Genomic DNA, 19,255 nt, shown 5'->3' on the forward strand with positions numbered 1-19,255 from the left:
TGTGGTGGAGGCCACTACCCAGAGCTGGGGATGTGCGGAAGGAGCCACCCTCATGGTGACGCACGCACACTGCCCAGTCCCGGTGGTCGCAATGTCTTCCTTCTGCAGGTGCCAGGAGGGCAGGCTGAGAGGCCAGAGTGCCTTCTGGGTCCCAAGTGCATGAGCAGGATGGAACCAGCACACGTGGGACTTGAGCTGCAGAGCACTGAGCTTTATTTTAAAATTTCCACAGAATCCCTCACCCTCCACCCCAGGGTCCTTCCTCTCTGGAACCTAGGCAGCAAACAAGCCTGGGCCCACCCACCTGCCCAACCTAGGACAGCCGGGCCTGAGCGGGGCGGGCAGGGGCTTCCATCTCCTGGGTGCGCCTGCCAGAGGTGAGAGGCTGGAGGCGGCGGGAATGCTGTCCTCCTCCAGGAGTCAGTCCTCAAGGCTTCTGCCGTGGGACGTGGGGCCGAGGGACCTGGGGCACTGACCAGATCGGGGTGGGGGGCGGCACCTGCATTGGCAAGGCGTGGATGGGGAAGAGGGAAGTTTCAGGGGGGCCACTTGAAAGGGAGAGGTCATCTCCAGTTCCAGCCACATTCCCTCCTGGATCTTGCAGTCAGGGTGGCCTTCCTGGGTGGAGCAGGGCAGGCGGCAGGGAGCGGAGGAGTTCCGGGGGATGGCTAGGGTCAGGGCCAGAGGGCTGGACCCCTGCAGAGGGACACCCCCAGGCTCTATCCTCCCCACCCCAGTCCTACCCCCCAGGGGGCTCTGCAGTCCCCAGGCCTGCTCCAAGGTCTTTGTCCCTCTGGGGGGCACCCCAGGCTAGGATGTGATCTGGGCCATACCAGGCGAAAAGGGCTGGTGCCTGACAGCTTCTGGTGCTGGACCTCAGCAGAGACAGAGGACCAGAGGTCCAGGTTCTTGGGGGCTGAGCTTTTCTCAGACTTCGGAGGGAAAACATCCCAGCCCAGCAGGCAGTGCTGTGGAAGGCAAGGGGTTAAAGGTGCCCGGCCTGGGATAGGCTCCCCGCTGTCTGGGCAGACCCCCATCAGGGAGGGACTGTGCCCCCCATTAGGAAGGAGGCCCCCACCAGGGCAGGGCCTGTGTCTACCCACAAGATTACCCCAGGTCTCTCCTTCCTTATCCTGGCAGATCCAGCCATCGCTGGGGCCCTAAGAGCTGAAATAGGAGGAGGACAGGATGGTGACAGTGACACTCACAGGGCGCTTCCTGCTGTGGGCTCTCCAAGCGCCCGCATGGATTGCTTCACTGACCAGCCCCACCTCGCCACCAACATCCCTGAGGATGGCGCTGTTATGTCCATTTCATGGACCAGCAAACTGACTTTCCTCTGTATCCTTCTCCTCCTCTGACCCCAGCTGCCCTACTCTCAATTTAGGAGTCAGGCGGAGTTGCCACTGGGCCTCCATCCTGACCTGGAGACACAGGAAAGGACTTCTTTTCTTTTTTTTTTTTTTTTTTTTGAGATGGAGTCTCACTCTGTCATCCAGGCTGCAGTGCAGTGGTGAGATCTCGGCTCAGTGAAGCCTCTGCCTCCCGGGTTCAAGTGATCCTCCCACCTCAGCCTCCCAAGTAGCTGGGACTACAGGTGGAGGCTGCAGTGAGCCAAGATTGTGCCACTGCACTCCAGCCTGGGCAGTAAGAACAAAACTCGGTCTCAAAAAAAAAAAAAAAAAGAAGCACAGAGACCTAGGTTCAAATCCCAGCTCCTCCAGCAAGGCGCCTGCCACTCCGCTTTGGTCTCCCCACCTGCAGGGTGGGGGTACAGCAGTGCCTGCCCTCCTGGCCGCTGTGGGGGCTCCCTGAGAGAAGCCCCCTAAGGACTGTGCCTGCAGTACACAAAAGCGCAATAAACAGGGTCCGTTCATTTCATGCCAGCCTACAGGCAGACCACCCTGGAAGCCCCGGGGTAAGTGGAGCGGGGGTCCTACCTCCCTTAGGGACAGCTGTGGGTGATGGAAGAGGCCCAGCCTGTGCTCCAGAGACTTGGGTGCTCACCACTGTCGAGCCCAGCCTTGCTCTGTGACCCTCCCTGGGGACCTGGGCCAGTCTGAGCCAGCCCCGCCCTCATCACTATCCAGCCCCACGTGGCTGCTCACCCGGGGCAGGGCCAGTGTGTCGGAGGCGTCAAAGCTCTTCCGCCGGTGGATGCGGTACCGGTGCGGGGGTTCCAGGATGGACAGCGGGATGCTCACCCTGCACAGGGGTGCAGTGGGGGACCCCTGAGGAGCCTCCCGGCGGTTGGGGGCCCACGCCCAGGCCCATCTTTACTCGCTTAAAACCAGTGGTTCAGGCTCTGTCCCCACAGGTGTCCCAATACTCTGGTCACTCACCTGACCTGCGCCGGCTGCGCCAGGGTCCCAGGGCCCTGCTGGTCTCGTGGTGTCCTACACAGGCGGCAGGGGGTGCCGGGATCCACAGGCACGGGGAACAGGCGCCGGTTGACACGGTAACAGTACACGCCTGCGAGGCCCATGAGAAGCCGCAGCTCCCCCTGAGCCAGGAACCCAGGTCCCCAGGTCCCCAGGTCCCCAGGCCCGGTGCTGCCCCCAGCGGCCCCCAATCACACAGGCTGCCAATCCTCTGGGAAGCAAGTTGGCCCATTTCCTTCTAACCCCTTTCCTCCCAGAACCTGGGGCCCACGCCCTAAGGGGTGGGGAGGGACATCCTCCCGGGGCTCTCAGGAGCTGGGATGGAGTCCCACCAGCACAGAGGCGCTGCTGGGAAGGTTGGGATGGGGCCACGCAGGGCAGCCCCTAATTCGGAGGCCAGGTCTTAGCTCACCCTACCCCTACCAGGGCTTGGCCACCCTGTCCAGACTGCAAGCCTCCCTCCATGAGTCTCAACACCTCAGGGGCCTCCCCAGGCCCCAAACCTCAAATAGAACCGCTCTGTGGCAGGGGAGGCCAGGGCAGCGCGAGGCTGGACTACTCAGTGGCCTAGCCAAGGGCCCGCACTCACATTCATGGTCTTCCTCCACACCGCTGCCACTGCTGTCACGCAGGCCTAGGACCTGGGGTCTGAGAGGGCGAGGGGGATGAGCAGGCCGGGGGATAGAGCCGCTCAGCCACCCTCGCCCACCCTTGCCCACCCCTGCTCACTCAGGATGGCTACAGATACACTCCTCCTTGTTGGTTTCCCGAAACTCCTGCAGCTTCGAGAAGAAGGCCTCAGGCTGGCTGGCGATTGAAGAGCTGGTGTCCAGAGACCCTGGTGTGGGCAAAGCACCAGGCAGCTGACGGGAGAGGGGCTGGGGGCTGCTGTGTGGCCACCGGCCAAGGCTTGGAGAGACGATCAGCCCGGCACCCCAGGCCACCTGCTTCACCCCTACTGTGCCTCAAACAGGCCAGGAGGGCCCCTCCAGTCACTGGGACTGTTGGTTGGTTTCAGTGTCTGTCTACCCTGATGCATAGCCAACCATCCATGGGAAAAATATCGACAGAGACCTTTTTTTTTTTTTTTGAGACGGAGTCTCGCTCTGTCGCCCAGGCTGGAGTGCAGTGGCTGGATCTCAGCTCACTGCAAGCTCTGCCTCCCGGGTTCACGCCATTCTCCTGCCTCGGCCTCCCGAGTAGCTGCGACTACAGGCGCCCGCCACCTCGCCCGGCTAGTTTTTTGTATTTTTTAGTAGAGACGGGGTTTCACCGTGTTAGCCAGGATGGTCTCGATCTCCCGACCTCGTGATCCGCCCGTCTCAGCCTCCCAAAGTGCTGGGATTACAGGCGTGAGCCACCGCGCCCGGCCAACAGAGACCTTATGACAGGGCTAGATGCTGTTTCATGTGCCAGGAACTAGATAGACAAAGCCCCCGGCCTTAATGAGTCTTACACTGTAAGGTGGCAAGAGATGAACTAGCCACCAAAAAAAATCCGTGAGACAAGACTGAATGGTGACATCTGCCAGAAAGCAAGAGAGCAGGGTCAGAGCCTAGTATGGCAGGGCAGCCATGCCAGGGAAGGCCTCTCCGAGTGACGACCCTGAGCAGAGACACGGAAGGGCCACAGAGACCTCCCAGGAGGGACATCACAGGCAGATGAAAGAGCAAGCGCAAAGGGTGGGCGCATGTGTGGTTCAGCTGAGGAACAGCCAGGAGGGGAAAGTGGCAGGAAGGGAGTAAGGGTGGAGGAGATGAGGTTAAGAAGCCCAAGGAGGGTTTGGGGACCAGGAGGAACACAATCACATAGGCCATATATTTTTACAGGACTCCTCCTCTGGCTGCTTCAAGGTGAGGGGAAGTAGAGGCATCAGTTAGGATTCAGCTGGGGACAGGCAGGGGCAGCCCCCAACTCAGCATGATTCGACTTAGGATGTTTCTTTTCTTACTTTTTTTTTTTTTTTTTTGAGACGGAGTCTCGCTCTGTCACCCAGGCTGGAGTGCAGTGGCCGGATCTCAGCTCACTGCAAGCTCCGCCTCCCGGGTTCACGCCATTCTCCTGCCTCAGCCTCCCGAGTAGCTGGGACTACAGGCGCCCGCCACCTCACCCGGCTAGTTTTTTGTATTTTTTAGTAGAGACGGGGTTTCACCGTGTTAACCAGGATGGTCTCGATCTCCCGACCTCGTGATCCGCCCGTCTCGGCCTCCCAAAGTGCTGGGATTACAGGCTTGAGCCACCGCGCCCGGCCTCTTTTCTTACTTTTTTGAGAGAGAATCTCACTGTGTTGCCCAGGCTGGAGTGTAGTGGAGCGATCTCACCTCAATGCAACCTCTGCCTCCCAGGTTCAAGAGATTCTCATGTCTCAGCCACCTACGTAGCTGGAATTATAGGCATGCGCCACCACGCCCAGCTAATTTTTGTATTTTTAGTAGAGAAGGGGTTTCACCATCTTGGCCAGGCTGTTCTCAAACTCCTGGCCTGATCCACCTGCCTTGGCCTCCCAAAGTGCTCGGATTACAGGCGTGAGCCACTGCCACACCTGGCCAGAATTTTTCAAGTTATGATTTATCAACTTTACAATGGCACAAAAGTGATCACATTCAGAACATCAGTAAGTTACATGAGACATTCAACACTTCATTATAAAAAAGGCTTGTGTTAGATCATTTTGCCCAACTGTAGGCTAATGTCAGTGTTCTGCGCACATTTAAGGTAGGCTCAGCTAAGCTAGAATGTTTGGTAGGTTAGGTGTATTAAATGCCTTTTTGTTTTGGTTTGGTTATTTTTTTTTTTTTGCTGCCCAGGCTGAAGTGTGGTAGCGTGATCTCGGCTCACTGCAACCTCCGCCTCCGGGGTTGCAGCGATTCTCCTGCCTCAGCCTCCCGAGCAGCTGGGATTACAGGCGGGTGCTACCACACTCAATTAATTTTTGTACTTTCAGTGGAGATGGGATTTCAGTATGCTGGCCAGGGTGGTCTTGAACTCCTGACCTCAAGTGATCCGCCCGCCTCAGCCTCCCAAAGTGTTGGGATTACAGGTGTGAGCCACCGCGCCTGGCCTTATATGCCTTTTTGACTAAACAGTATTTTCAACTTACGTTGGGTGTATCAGGATGTAGCTATATGGTAAATCCAGCAGCATCTATAATCGGATTCTAAAAGTATGTTGAAGGCAGGGTCAACAGGATGTGCTAATGGACTAGATGAGGATGGTGTGAAAAGGAGGGGGGAATTAGGGTCGATCCCAAGGTAATGGCCTGACCTATTTAGTATGTGGAGTTGCCATTTGTGGAGACAGGAAAGACTGCAGGAGGAGCACAGCAGATGGCGTGGAAATGAGGACCCTGATTTCGGACAGAAGGTTAAAAACTTCATGGTGATGTGGAGAAGACAGCGGGATATACAAGCCTGGAATTCGGAGGAGAGATGTGGGCTAGAGATACAAAATGGAGAAGTAGAGAAAGTGTCAAATGCCTCAGCACTTGGGAGATCATAGAGGGAAGAGGGAAGACAGAGAGGAGTCAGAAGACTGAGTCCCAGGCCTAGGGGTGTAGTGGTCAGAACAAGGATCTTTCCTTCCCCAGGAGCCTGGGAAGGAGCACCAACAGAGATGGGGTAGAGCCATGAAGCATGGGGCTAGAAGTCTAGGGGAGAAAGTGCTTTAGGGAGGGAGTGACCACCGTGTCCCCTGCTGCTCAAAGGTAAGGAAGGTGTGGATGAGGGCTCAGCTGGGGAGTTGGCACCACGGAGGCCACTGATGACCCAACGGAGGGCCACGTTGATGAAATGCTGGGAGCTGAAGCCTGATTTAAGAAACAGTAGTGGAGGCTGGACACAGTGGCTCATGTCTGTAATCCCAGCACTTTGGAAGGCCAAGGCAGACAGATCACTTGACATCGGGAGTTCCAGACCAGACTGGCCAAGATGGCGAAACCCTGTCTCTGGCTAAAAATACAAAAATTAGCTGAGCGTAGTGGCACATGCCTGTAGTCCCAGCTACTTAGGTGGCTGAGACATGAGAATCACTTGAACCTAGGAGGCAGAGGTTGCAGTGGGCCGAGATCACTCCACTGCACTCCAGCCTGGGTGAAAAAGTGAGACTCCATCTCAAAAAAAAATAGTAGTGGAGAGAAATTAAAGGCAATGAGGCTAGACAGCCCTTTTGAAGAGGAAGTTTTGTTATCGAGACACTAGGCAGTCACTGGAAGCAAATGTGGGCTAAAGGTAGAAATGTGGCATCGGGATGAGAAATAACAGGTGCGGCTTTACCCCGACTGGATGTGAGCCGCTGGTAAGATGCTGTCTCACCTGGCCTCAGCCTTCCCATCTGTGAATGGGCACCATGGTGGCGCCTACCTAATAAGCTTATTGTGAAGGGCAAAGGAGTCAGCGGGAGGAACAGGGAGCAGAGCTTGGAGCAGTGCCTGGTGCAGGGAGCATGAGATACAACCAGCTCCCAGAATGCTTCCTGCATGTTCATGTTCATGTTCATGTTGAGGGGCAGGATGAGGATGCAGGACAGAGAGAGAGAGGATCACAGGAAGCAAACCCTGGAGGAGCCAGAAGCAGAGGGGCGGAGCACGCTGCAGCAGGGCCAGGGCCCAGGTGGCAGTGTGGACGGTCACCTTGGGCAAGGCAGGGAAGCAGAGCGCATGGACCAAGAGCAGGCATTGGGACAGACGCCTCCATTTTCCCAGAACCAGGAAGGAGGGCAGTGAGCTGAGAGTTCAGGAAGTACTCAAGTGCAGGGCCTGTGTCCCCGCCACCACTTGCTCCCAGCAACTCCACAATGCACCTGTCTTTGTTTTTTGAGACAGAATCTCACTTTGTCACCCAGGCTGGAGTGCAGTGGCTTGATCTCTGCTCACTGCAACCTCCACTTCCTGGATTCAAACAATTCTCCTGCCTCAGCCTCCTGAGTAGCTGGAATTACAGATGCCCACCACCACACCCAGCTAGTTTTTGTATTTTTAGTAGAGACAGGGTTTCACCATGATGGCCAGGCTGGTCTCAAACTCCTGACCTCAAGTGATACGCCCACCTCGGCCTCCCAAATTGCTGGGATTACAAGTGTGAGCCACCATGCCTGGCCGTGGCCTCCTTTCTGGTCCTGCCACGCCTGTGGTCACCCCATTATGCGTGTAATCCCAGCACTTTGGGAGGCCGAGGTGGACGGATCACCTGAGGTCAAGAGTTCAAGACCAGCCTGGCCAACATGGTGAAACCCCGTCTCTACTAAAAACACAAAAATTAGCCGAGCATGGTAGTAGATGCCTGTAATCCCAGCTACCTGGGAGGCTGAGGAAGGAGAATCGCTTAAACCAAGGAAGCGCAGGTTGCAGTGAGCAGAAATCACACCACTGGACTTGACTCTGGGCAACAGAGCAAGACTCCATCTCAAAAAAAAAAAAAGAGGAGGCCGCAAGGCTAGAAGAAAGAAAGACAGGAGGTCACATCATCATGGGGCCAGTAGAGGCCAGATCATGCCTCGTAAGTCTAGAATGGGATTTTGGATTTTACAGTAAGTGCTGGGAAAAGTCCATGGGGAGTTTTGAGCAGGGGAGTGACATGATCTGATTTCCATGTTTAAAAACATCCTTTGGCTGCTATGTCAAAAATGACAGTGCACAACCACGTCCCTGGCAGCATTATTCCCAACAGTCAAGAGATGGAAACCACCCAAGTGTCCATCCATGAATGAATGGATAAACAATATGTGGTATCTACACACAACGGAATGTCACTCAGCCCTAAAAAGGAAGGGAATTCCAGCCAGGCACAGCAGCTCACACCTGTAATCCCCGCACTTTGGGAGGCCAAGGCAGGAGAATCACTTGACTGCAGCAGTTCGAGACCAGCCTGGCCAACATAGTGAAACCCCATCTCTACTGAAAATACAAAAATTAGCTGGGTGTGGTGGCGCACACCTGTAATCCCTGCTACTCGGGAGGCTGAGGCACAAGAACCATTCCAACCCAGGAGGTGAAGGTTGCAGTGAGCCGAGATCACACCACTGCACTCTAGCCTGGGCGATACAGTGCGACTCTGTCTCAAAACAAAACAAAAAAATAAATAAATAAAAGAAAGGGAATTCTGACACACACTACAACATGAATAAATCTTGAGGCCATTATGTTAAATAAAAAAAGCCAGTACAAAAGAACAAATGCTGTATGATTTCACTTATATAAGGTTCCTAGAGGAGTCAAATTCATACGGACAGAAAGTAGAATGGTGACTGTCCAGGGCTGGAGGGAGGGGGAATAGGAGTAATTATTTAATGGGGAGAGAGGTTTTTGGGAAGATGAAAAATTGTGGAGACGGATGGTAGTAATGATAGCTCAACAGTGTGGACATACTTGATGCCACTTAACAGTCCACTTAAAAAATGCTACAGGTGGCTGGGCGTGGTGGCTCACACCTGTAATTCCAGCACTTGGGAGGCTGAGGTGGGTGGATCGCCTGAGGTCAGTTCGAGACCAACCTGGCCAACATGGTGAAACCCTGTCTCTATTAAAAATACAAAAATTAGGCAGCACACGGTGGCTCACGCCTGTAATCCCAGCACTTTGGGAGGCTGAGGCAGGCGGGTCACAAGGTCAGGAGATCGAGACCATACTGGCTAACACAGTGAAACCCCATCTCTACTAAAAATACAAAACATTAGCCAGACGTGGTGGCAGATGCCTGTAATCCCAGCTACTCGGGAGGCTGAGGCAGGAGAATGGCGTAAACCCAGAAGGCAGAGCTTGCAGTGAGCCGAGATCTGGCCACTGCACTCCAGCCTGGGTGACAGAGCAAGACTCTGTCTCAAACCAAAAAAAAAAAAAAAAAAAAAATTAGCCAGGCGTGGTGGCAGGTACCTGTAATCCCAGCTACTCGGAGGCTGAGGCAGGAGAATCGCCTGAACCCAGGAGGCGGAGGTTGCAGTGAGCGGAGACCACGCCATTGCACTCTAGCCTGGGCAACAAGAGTCAGACCTCATCTCAAAAAAAAAAAAAAAAAATGCTAGGCCGGGTGCAGTGGCTCACGCCTGTAATCCCAGCACTTTGGGAGGCCGAGGCGGATGGATCACCTGAGGTCGGGAGCTCGAGACCAGCCTGACCAACATGGAGAAACCCCGTCTCTGGGCCTGGTGGCACATGCCTATAATCCCAGCTACTAGGGAGGCTGAGGCAGGAGAATCGCTTGAACCTGGGAGGCGGAGGTTGTGGTGAGCCGAGATCATGCCACTGCGCTCCAGCCTGGGCAACAAGAGTGAAACTCCGCCTCAAAAAAAAAAAAATGCTACAGTGGTAAATTTTATGTTATGTATTTACACAAACACACAAACACACACACAAACACACACACACGCACAAGCGCAAAGGACAATGGGATATAGGCCAGGAGGAAACCAGCCAGAAGGCAGCTGAAGTTGCTGTTGGGGAGAGCTGGACAGTAGCGTGAAAAGAGCTGGCATTGGTATGGAGTTGTGCAGAGGCCTGGCAAATAACCAATGTTCAAACATAGGGCAGCTGAGACTCATTCATTCATTCAACAGATGCACCGTCTCTGTGCCAGAGGTTGAGAGAGCAGACATGGCTCAGAAGGTGCTCAGAGGCTGGTGTGAAGGTAGTGAGTTATCGCAATTGATTACTCACAGTCAGTGACAGACCAAACTCTTTGTTCTACTCTTTCCCCCTTCTTCTCACTACTGCTCGTCTCATTTTTTTTGTTTGTTTGTTTTTTGGAGACGGAGTCTTGCTCTGTCACCCTAGCTGGAGTGCAATGGCGCGATCTCGGCTCGCTGCAACCTCCGCATCCCGGGTTTAAGCGATTCTCTTGCCTCAGCCTCCCAAGTAGCTGGGATTACAGGCCCAGACCACCACGCCCAGTTAATTATTGTATTTTTAGTAGATACGGGGTTTGACCATGTTGGTCAAGCTGGTCTCGAACTCCTGACCTCGTGATCCACCTGCCTCAGCCTCCCAAAGTGCTGGGATTACCGGGTGCCCTGTGGTGCCAGAGAACCCCATTTGACACTCTTTAACTGTACTGCCTCAGGCAAGTTATTTAACTTCTCTGTGCCTGGCCTGTCTTCTCTTAAAAAGCAAAAAAAAAAAAAAAAAAAAAAAAGGCCAGGCATGGTGGTTCATGCCTGTAATCCCAGCACTTTGGAAGGCTGAAGTGGGCAGATCACCTGAGGTCAGAAGTTCAAGGGCAGCCTGGCCAACATGGTAAAACCCCATCTCTATTACAGATACAAAAATGAGCTGGGCGTGGTGGCGCATACCTGTAATCCCAGCTACTTGGGAGGCTGAGGCAGGAGAATCGCTTGAACCTGGGAGGCAGAGGTTGCAGTAAGCCAAGATCACACCATTGCACTCCAGCCTGGGCAACGAGAGTAAAACTCTGTCTCAAAATAAATAAATAAATAAATAAATAAATAGGCCAGCCCAGTGGCTCATGCCTGTAATCCTAGCACTTTGGGAGGCTGAGGCGGGCAGATCATGAGGTCAGGAGGCCGAGGCGGGCAGATCACGAGGTCAGGAAATGAGACAATCCTGGCTAACACGGTCAAACCCCGTCTCTACTAAAAAAAAAAATACAAAAAAATTAGCCGGGCATGGTGGCGGGTGCCTGTAGTCCCAGCTACTTAGGAGGTTGGGGCAGGAGAATGGCATGAATCCGGGAGGCAGAGCTTGCAGTGAGCCGAGATCACGCCATTGCACTCCAGCCTGAGCGACAGAGCAAGACTCTATCTCAAAAATAAATAAATAAATAAATAAATAAATAAACAAAACAAAACAAAAAAAAAGGTGGCTGTGGGGGGCGGTGGCTCACTCCTGTAATCCCAGCACTTTGGGAGTCCAACGTAGGTGGATATCTTGAGCTCTGTAGTTTGAGACCAGCCTGGCCAAGATGGGGAAACACCATCTCTACTAAAAACACAAAAAATTAGCCAGGCGTGGTGGTGCTCGCCTATAATCCCAGCTACTCGGGAGGCCGAGGGACGAGAATCACTTGAACCTGGGAGGTGGAGGTTGCTGTGAGCCAACATCGCACTACTGCACTCCAGCCTGGGTAACAGAGTAAGACTCCGTCTCAAAAAAAAAAAAAAAAAAAAAATTGGGTGCTCCCCAAGGAGGATGGCACGGTCATCAGAGAAACAAGCAACAGCACCGGGTGGAGGCTGAGATAGGAGCATGGAGGAGCCCAGGCCTCCACCTCCCACTCCCAGGCCAAGTGTGTGCCGGGCAGCAGCAGGCCTTACCTGCAATCCAGTCATAGCCCAGGTATGGCCTGAGGCGCCAGCTCCTCTCAGGAACTGCAGACTCCTCAGAGAAGGTCACCCTGGGCTGAGGAGGGAAGCACAGACGGGCAAGGACTAAGCCAGGAGGCCTGGCCCAGAGGAAGCCACACCTCGAGGGACAGAGAGACTGTGTCTCAACTTACACCCTGACTTGGAGCCCAGGGCTCAGCCAAGGTCACAAGAGCAAGAAGGGAAATGTTTGACCCCACTTTATGTGTGGCTGTGAACAAAGCCTGGCCTCTTCTCAAAGTGCTGAGAAACTCACAGCTACCGCTTAGCGAGCATTTAGGCTGAGCCAGACCCAACTCACAGTATCTCCCAGGAGCCTCTTGTTCTGCAAGGGAGGCTGCCCACAAGCACATGTGTCAGATAGGGAAACTGAGGCCCAAGGAAGCTCCTCCCATCAGCAGATGTCCCGCTCTCCCACATTACCTTGGACAGCTTGCTCTGTTGAGCCAGGATGGACCTCGGGGGCTGTGCCTCCTGGGGTCCTGGATCACCTAGCCCCGCTGAGGGCTCTGGGTCCCTTAGGCTTGAGGTGCCCAGGGAGGGTGCTGAGTGGGGTCTCGGTCGGCCCAGGGACTCCTGGTGCTGGCATTTGGCAGGTGGGAGAGAGGCCACCCCCGATCTGGCCACATCACAGGGGTCCCCTCGGCAGGCATCTGGTGAGCTCCACACAGGACACCGGCCCCGTGGGCAGGAGGTGCTCAAGGAAGTTGAGGACGTCTCTGGGGTCAATGGAGTCTCTGAATTGTAGCTGCTGGATTCCAGGCTTGACTGGAGAGAGGGGCGGGGTCACCCAGGGAGTGGCTGTCAGAACATACCCACGGGTCCTACGCCAGGTACCAAGGCCTGTGTCCTCATCCTGCTCTGGCCTCAGCAGTGACCAAGGCCAGTCTCTTCCCTCCCCAGCCCTCAATATCCCATCATCAGTAAAATGGGGGTGTTGAACAAGATGAGCCCAGAAGCCTGGATGCTGGCCTGAGGTCAGGTAGCCACTTCCTCTGGGGTTCCCAAGGCAGGCACGTACCTCTAAGGCTGCCCTGGTCACTGACCGCCGCACAGCATCCTGCCCCACCCACAGCTGCCTCAGGAGCTCCAGGTTGAGCAGCCGCAGCTGCGCCAGGTCCTCAGCCTCCACCATCCTGGGCCTCCTGCAGCAGGTGTCACTTGCCCCTGGGCCACAGGATGTCCTCAGGGCTGGGTTCCTGCCCCAGCTCTTCTACTTGAAGTCAAGAGAGCAGGACACGGGGCTCAGTAGGGTGCCCTGTGGTGCCAGAGACCCCCATTTGACACTTTTTAACTGTACTGCCTCAGGTGAGTTATTTAACTTCTCTGTGCCTCAGTTTCCTCATCTGCTGGAAGACAACAGTACCTACCTCATACGATTGTTGTTAGAATTAAAGAAAGCATGTTAAGCCTGGGCAACATTTGTAGACACATTTTTTTCTACAAAAAAAAAAAATTTTTTTTTTAATTAGCTAGCCGTGGTGGCACTCATCTGTGGCCCCAGCTACTCGAGGATCGCTTTAGCCCAGAAGGCCCAGGCTGCAGTGAGCCATGGTCACGTCACTGTAAAAAAAAAAAACAAAAACAAAAATACAAAAAACAGGCCAAGTGGCTCACGTCTGTAATCCCAGCACTTTGGGAGGCTGAGGCAGAAGATCACTTGAGGTCAGGAGTTTGAGGCAAGCCTAGCCAACATGGCGAGAGGCCCTGTTGCTACTAAAAATACAAAAATTAGCCGGGCGTGGTGACGCGCGCCTGTAATCCCAGCTACTCGGGAGGCTGAGGCAGGAGAATCACCTGAACCTGGGAGGCGGAGGTTGTGGAGAGCCGAGATCGCGCCATTGCACTCCAGCCTGTGTGATGGGGTGAGACTCCATCTCAAAAACAACAACAACAACAACAAAACAATTAGCTAGGCATGGTGGTGGGTGCCTGTAATCCCAGCTACTCAGGAGGCTGCTGAGGCAGGAGAATCGCTTGAACCTGGGAGGCAGAGGTTGCAATGAGCAGAGATCACACTATTGCACTCCAGCCTGGGTGAAAGCAAGACTGACACACACACAAAATACAAAAAACAAAGTACTTAGCACAATGCTTACTTAATACAGTGCTTACAGTGGTACATAGTAAGCATTCAATAAACGTCTATTATTACCAAAATGGCTGGGGCAAGGTCATGCTTCCTTTTTTTCCAGGCTCACTGCAGCCTCCACCTCCTAAGCAGTGGTTTGGACAACCGTGCTTTATAACTGGTGAACCCAATACAAACCAGGCTTCAAAAGGGATTCTTCCTCCTTTCCTGCCCTCCCTTCCTCCTTCAATTTCTTTTTACAAATGAAGAAACCAAAGCTCAGAGAAGTTAAGCAATTTGCCTCAAGTCACACAGCTAGCAAGAGGCAAGATCTGAACCAAATTTGACTCCAGGGTAGATGAGTTCAGGTTTCTTGGAAAGCCTTTCCCTGGAAGTGTGGGGGCGCCTGGGAAAACTCCGCCTCCTCCTCCCAGCCCTTGCCCCCCACCTCCAAGTATCCTCAGGATCACCGAGTGCAAGGTCTGGAGCAGAAAGAAGCCTACTACCCAAGGACCCTCCCACACGTATATGACCCCACAGGGCTGGGGGGCACGGAGATGCAGTCAAGGGGGGCCAACTGCTTGATTCGTAGGACAAAGATCCCGGCCCCCACCCCTAACTGACCAAGTAGCTCTGGGCCACACCCCTGTATCAGAGGGTCGCCGCTTTCGCACGGGGTCAAAGGGCACAGCTGGCCTTGCCTTCCCCTGGCCCCGGTCGCGCTTTGGAAAGGAAACACTGAGCAGAGGCACCGGGAAAGCGACGCTCCAGAAACACCAGGGCCGCAGAAGTAACAGAGGCCCAGCGGGCGGACGCCGAGGCGGGACCCCGGCAGGGGCAGACGCAGCCTCCCCTTCTTTTCCACTGCAGCCCCCGAGCCCCTCGCGGGAATGCACGTGGGACCTGCTGCAGAGCCCTTCCGCTCCACCTCAGTGCCGCCTCCCCTCACTCACCCGGCAAAATCCCCCAATTCGCGCCGCAGCAGCCGCCGCCGCCGCCGCCGCCGCCGCCGCCGCCGCCGCCGCCGCCGCCGCCGCCTGAACCGCCCCGGGTCGCCGGCTGGGGGCTGGGCCTCCGCCGGCCGTCCTGATTGGTCAGGTGAGGGGCAGGGCCGGGACGCCTGGCCAGCGTTACTCCGCGATCCGAAGCGGCAGTTTCAACATGGGGGCGGGACCAAGAGCGGAACTACACCGGTTGGTCCATTTTCGAGGCCGGTCCGGAGGTCGATTCCTGGAAGGGGGCGGGCCCCGGAAGGGCGGACTCCGATTGGTCAGCTGCGGGACTGGGATACGCGTTCAGGAGCGGCAGTTTCCGTCAGGCTCGGTGGCCTAGGCTCGGCGCAGGCGGCAGTCTGGAGCTGCGGGGTAGGTTTGGCAGGCGGCGGGCGACTCATTGCATTGTACTCATCGTTTCATACTTTTTTTTTTTCTTTTGGAGACGGAGTCTCGCTCTGTTGCCCAGGCTGGAGTGCAGTGGCGCGATCTCCGCTCACCACGATCTCTGCCTCCCGGGTTCAAGCGATTCTCCTACCTCAGCCTCCCGAGTAGGTGGGACTACAGGCTTTTTTTTTTTTTTCCAAGTAGAGACGGGTTCACTATGTTGGCCAGGCTGGTCTCGAACTCATGACCTCGTGATCCGCCCGCCTCAGCCTCCCAAAGTGCTGAGATTACAGGCATGAGCCACCGCGGCCAGCCTGCTTCATACTTTCATTCAGGTTTTTAGAGAGTGCCTGCTTTGTGCCGGAAGATAAGGACTATACAGTAAACAAGAAAATGTAGTATTGGGGCCGGGTGCGGTTGCTCACGCCTGTAAACCTAAAAATACAAAAATTAACCGGGCAAGACCGGGCGCGGTGGTTCACGCCTGTAATCCCAGCACTTTGGGAGGCCGAGGCGGGCGGATCATGAGGTCAGGAGATCGAGATCATCCTGGCTAACACAGTGAAACCCGGTCTCTACTAAAAATACAAAAAATTAGCCGGGCGTGGTGATGGGCGCCTGTAGTCCCAGCTACTGGGGAGGCTGAGGCAGGAGAATGGCGTGAACCCGGGAGGCGGAGGTTGCAGTGAGCCAAGACTGCGCCACTGCCCTGCAGCCTGGGCGACAGAGCGAGACTCTGAATAAAAAAAAAAAAAAAAAAAAAATTAGCCGGGCAAGGTGGCCGGCAGAGGCTGAGGCACGATAATCTCTTAAACCCAGCTACTAGGGAGGTGGAGGTTGCAGTAAACTGAGATCACGCCACTGCACTCCAGCCTGGATGACAGAGCAAGACTCCATCTCAAAAAAGAGAGAAAAAAAAAAAAAAAAAGATATCCAGCCTGGGCAACATGGCAAAACCCCGTCTCTACAAAAAATGAACCAGGCACTTGCCTGTAGTCCCAGCTACTCGGGAGGCTGAGATGGGAGGATCACCTGAGCCAAAAAGGCTGAGGCCGCAGTGAGCTGAGACTGCACCACTGCACTCCAGCCTGACTGACAAAGAGGGAGACCCTGTCCCAATAAATAAATAAATGAAAAAAAGAAAGTATAGTATTGGTGTCCAGATAGACGAATAGATCAATGCAGCAGAATAAAGAGTTCCGATATGTGGGCAATTAATTTTTGACAAAAATGAAAGCACAATTCAGTGGAGAAAGGATAATGCCTTTGGCCCAGGGCGGTGGCTCACGCCTGTAATCTCAGCGCTTTGGGAGGCTGAGGTGGGTGGATCCCTTGAGGTAAGGAGTTACAGACCAGCAACACCCAGCGCCCCCCCCCCCGCAAAAAATGTATTTTATCAATAATGTGTGTGGAAACTTGGAAAAACAAGAAAAGATGGTGTCTTCAACAAATGTTGCAGGTATAATTGGATATCCACACACTCATCCAAACAAAACAAACAAACAAACAAAAACCCATATGCAAAAATTAACCTAGAATGAATCATAGATCTAGTTGTGAACCTAAACTATAAAACTTAGAAAAACTGGGGTCGGGCGTGGTGGCCAGCCTGGGCAACATGGCGCAACCCCGTCTCTACTAAAAATACAAAAATTGGCTGGGCACAGTGGCTCACGCCTGTAATCCCAGCACTTTGGGAGGCCAAGGCGGGGGGATCACCTGAGGTTGGGAGCTCGAGACCAGCCTGACCAACATGGAGAAACCCATCTCTAATAAAAATACAAAATTAGTCGGGCATGGTGGCACATACCTGTAATCCCAGCTACTTGGGAGGCTGAGGCAGGAGAATCGCTTCAACCCAGGAGGTGGAGGTTGTGGTGAGCCGAGATCACACCATTGCACTCCAGTAAGGGCAACGAGAGGGAAACTCCGTCTGAAATTAAAACAAACAAACAAACAAAAAAACAGAATGAAAAGAAGATAGGTAGCCCCTCTACCTCCGGAAGAGCTGAGAGTGATAACACCAGGCACTGAACTAGCAGGAACCCCTCCGACTCAAGAAGATGGCTGATCCTTGGCAGGAATGCATGGATTATGCAGTAACTCTAGCAAGATGAGCTGGAGAGGTAGTTTGTGATGCTCTAAAAAATGAAATCAGGCTGGGCGCCGTGGCTTACACCTGTAATCCCAGCACTTTGGGAGACCGAGGCGGGCGGATCACGAGGTCAGGAGATCGAGACCATCCTGGCTAACACGGTGAAACCCCATCTCTACTAAAAATACAAAAAAAATTAGCCAGGCACGGTGGCTGGCGCCTGTAGTCCCAGCTACTCGGGAGACTGAGGCAGGAGAATGGTGTGAACCCAGGAGGCGGAGCTTGCAGTGAGCCGAGACTACACCACTGCACTGCAGCCTGAGCGACAGAGCAAGACTCCGTCTCAAAAAAAAAAAAAAAAAAAAAAGAAATGAAATGAATGTTATACCGAAAGGTTCTCCAGTTGATTTGGTAACTGCTGCGGACCAAAAAGTTGAAGAAATGCTTATCTCTTCCATAAAAGAAAAGTACCCATCTCAGTTTCATTGGTGAGGAATCTGTGGCAGCGGGGAGAAAAGTGCCTTAACTAACAACCCCACGTGGATCATTGACCCTATTGATGGAACAACTAACTTTGTACATAGATTTCCTTTTGTAGCTGTTTCAATCGGCTTTGCTGTAAATAAAAAGATATAATTTGGAGTTGTATACAGTTATGCGGGAGATAAGATGTACACTTCCAGGAAAGAAAAAGGTGCCTTTTGTAATGGTCAAAAACTACAGGTTTCACAACAAGAAGATATTACCAAACCACTCTTGGTGACTGAATTGGGCTCTTCCAGAACACCAGAGACTGTAAGAATTGTTCTTTCTAACATGGAAAAGTTTTTTTGCATTCCTGTTCATGGGATCCGGAGTATTGGAACGGCAGCTGTTTGCCTTGTGGCAATTGGAGGAGCAGATGCATATTATGCAATGGGAATTCACTGCTGGGCTCTTGCAGGAGTTAGCATTATTATTACTGAAGCTGATGGCATGCTAATGGATGTTACAGGTGGATCATTTGATTTGATGTCACTAAGAGTAATTGCTGCAAATATTATTAACAGAAAGGATAGCCAAAGGAATTCAGGTAGTACCTTTGCAATGAGACGATGAAGATTAATTCCAGCAGCCTCATAGTCAATTCCAGTTGCTTTTCCCCAGATTTGCTGACTCGCCGATGGATATGTGTTTTGGAAGTATGATATGCTTGGTTTTAATTCTCTTTGTCCAGATTAAAAATTTGGAACTTGTTCCATTTTTAGAAAAAAAAAATGAAAAGACAAACCACAAGATTGGAGAAAATATTTGCAAATGATGTATCAAAGAATTTATATCCAGATTACATAAAGAGCTCTCAAAACTCATAAAACAGCCCAATTTTTAAAATGGGCAAAATAATTGAACAGACATTTCACCAAAGGAAAAATACAGATGACAAGCACATAAAAAGATGCCGAACATCATAAAAACTGAGGCTTGCCAGAGACTCCATACAGCATCCTTATCCACCACGAATGCCTCTAGTTCCAGCTTCCATCCCAGTCTGCCTAAGTTTTCTCCTGTTCTGGGATCCATTCACTAGGCAAATGTAAATTTTTTTTTTTGAGACGGAGTCTCGCTCTGTCGCCCAGGCTGGAGTGCAGTGGCCGGATCTCGGCTCACTGCAAGCTCCGCCTCCCGGGTTCACGCCATTCTCCTGCCTCAGCCTCCCGAGTAGCTGGGACTACAGGCGCCCGCCACCTCGCCCGGCTAGTTTTTTGTATTTTTTAGTAGAGATGGGGTTTCACTTTGTTAGCCAGGATGGTCTCGATCTCCTGACCTTGTGATCCACCCGTCTCGGCCTCCCAAAGTGCTGGGATTACAGGCTTGAGCCACCACACCCGGCGGCAAATGTAAATTAAACCCACAATGAGATACCACTACATATCGATGTATAGATCTAAAGTGATGGTGTGTAAAGTTAAAGATTCACTGTAGGCCGGGCACAATGTCTCATACCTGTAATCCTAGCACTTTGGGAGGCTGAGGCGGGTGGATC

The 19,255-nt window shown here is 53.2% G+C and overlaps 3 protein-coding genes and 1 pseudogene across 13 annotated transcripts in view; 2 read left to right on the forward strand and 2 right to left on the reverse strand.

Annotated features, from left to right (window-relative positions):
* Positions 1 to 19,255, reverse strand: part of PLOD1 (procollagen-lysine,2-oxoglutarate 5-dioxygenase 1) — a 158,144-nt gene that overhangs the window by 55,237 nt on the left and 83,652 nt on the right. The window contains exon 18 of one of the 2 annotated variants that reach the window (XR_013407672.1): positions 17,317 to 17,464. The gene's annotated coding sequence lies outside the window, so the exon portion shown is untranslated. The remainder of the gene's footprint in view (positions 1 to 17,316; positions 17,465 to 19,255) is intronic. The other variant, XR_013407671.1, reaches the window with a different exon arrangement.
* On the reverse strand, positions 191 to 14,831 carry MIIP (migration and invasion inhibitory protein). 8 transcript variants are annotated; one of them, XM_077974121.1, is made up of 12 exons: positions 14,712 to 14,772; positions 13,485 to 13,736; positions 13,058 to 13,127; positions 12,709 to 12,900; positions 12,111 to 12,455; positions 11,640 to 11,724; positions 3,111 to 3,219; positions 2,971 to 3,029; positions 2,343 to 2,472; positions 2,109 to 2,205; positions 834 to 968; positions 191 to 499 (listed from the first exon to the last, which is right to left on the reverse strand). In XM_077974121.1, the coding sequence occupies exons 4-12, from the start codon at positions 12,820 to 12,822 to the stop codon at positions 428 to 430; spliced, it is 1,146 nt and encodes a 381-aa protein (XP_077830247.1). In that variant the 5' UTR covers positions 12,823 to 12,900; positions 13,058 to 13,127; positions 13,485 to 13,736; positions 14,712 to 14,772; the 3' UTR covers positions 191 to 427. The 8 variants fall into 8 exon arrangements, with proteins under 8 accessions (XP_077830247.1, XP_077830248.1, XP_077830232.1 ...); XM_077974122.1 differs by lacking the exon at positions 13,058 to 13,127 and having other exon boundaries at positions 14,712 to 14,831; XM_077974106.1 differs by lacking the exons at positions 13,058 to 13,127; positions 13,485 to 13,736 and adding an exon at positions 1,699 to 1,838 and having other exon boundaries at positions 14,712 to 14,814.
* LOC144336246 (uncharacterized) overlaps positions 14,649 to 19,255 on the forward strand; it is a 28,133-nt gene continuing 23,526 nt past the window's right edge. For all 3 annotated transcript variants that reach the window (XR_013407866.1, XR_013407870.1, XM_077974168.1), the window contains exon 1: positions 14,649 to 15,122. Coding sequence is in view for 1 of the 3 variants with exons in the window: in XM_077974168.1 (XP_077830294.1) it covers positions 14,649 to 15,122 (474 nt within the window). In the remaining 2 variants the exon portion in view is untranslated. The remainder of the gene's footprint in view (positions 15,123 to 19,255) is intronic.
* Positions 17,065 to 18,337, forward strand: LOC722769 (inositol monophosphatase 1-like; annotated as a pseudogene).

Source organism: Macaca mulatta, chromosome 1 (assembly GCF_049350105.2).
Source record: "Macaca mulatta isolate MMU2019108-1 chromosome 1, T2T-MMU8v2.0, whole genome shotgun sequence".
Lineage (NCBI taxonomy): Eukaryota > Metazoa > Chordata > Mammalia > Primates > Cercopithecidae > Macaca > Macaca mulatta.

Bases quoted from the DNA above. Each gene is read 5' to 3' on its own strand.
- MIIP (XM_077974105.1), bottom strand. From the start codon at position 13,529: ATGGCGCGATCTCGGCTCTCCACAACCTCCGCCTCCCAGGTTCAG. The intron at 969-1,698 runs GTCTCTGTGCTT...TGCCTTCCACAG, and splicing joins GAGCTGGGATTTGAACCTAG to CACTGCCTGCTGGGCTGGGA. The intron at 500-833 runs GTATGGCCCAGA...TTGCCAATGCAG, and splicing joins GCACCAGCCCTTTTCGCCTG to GTGCCGCCCCCCACCCCGAT.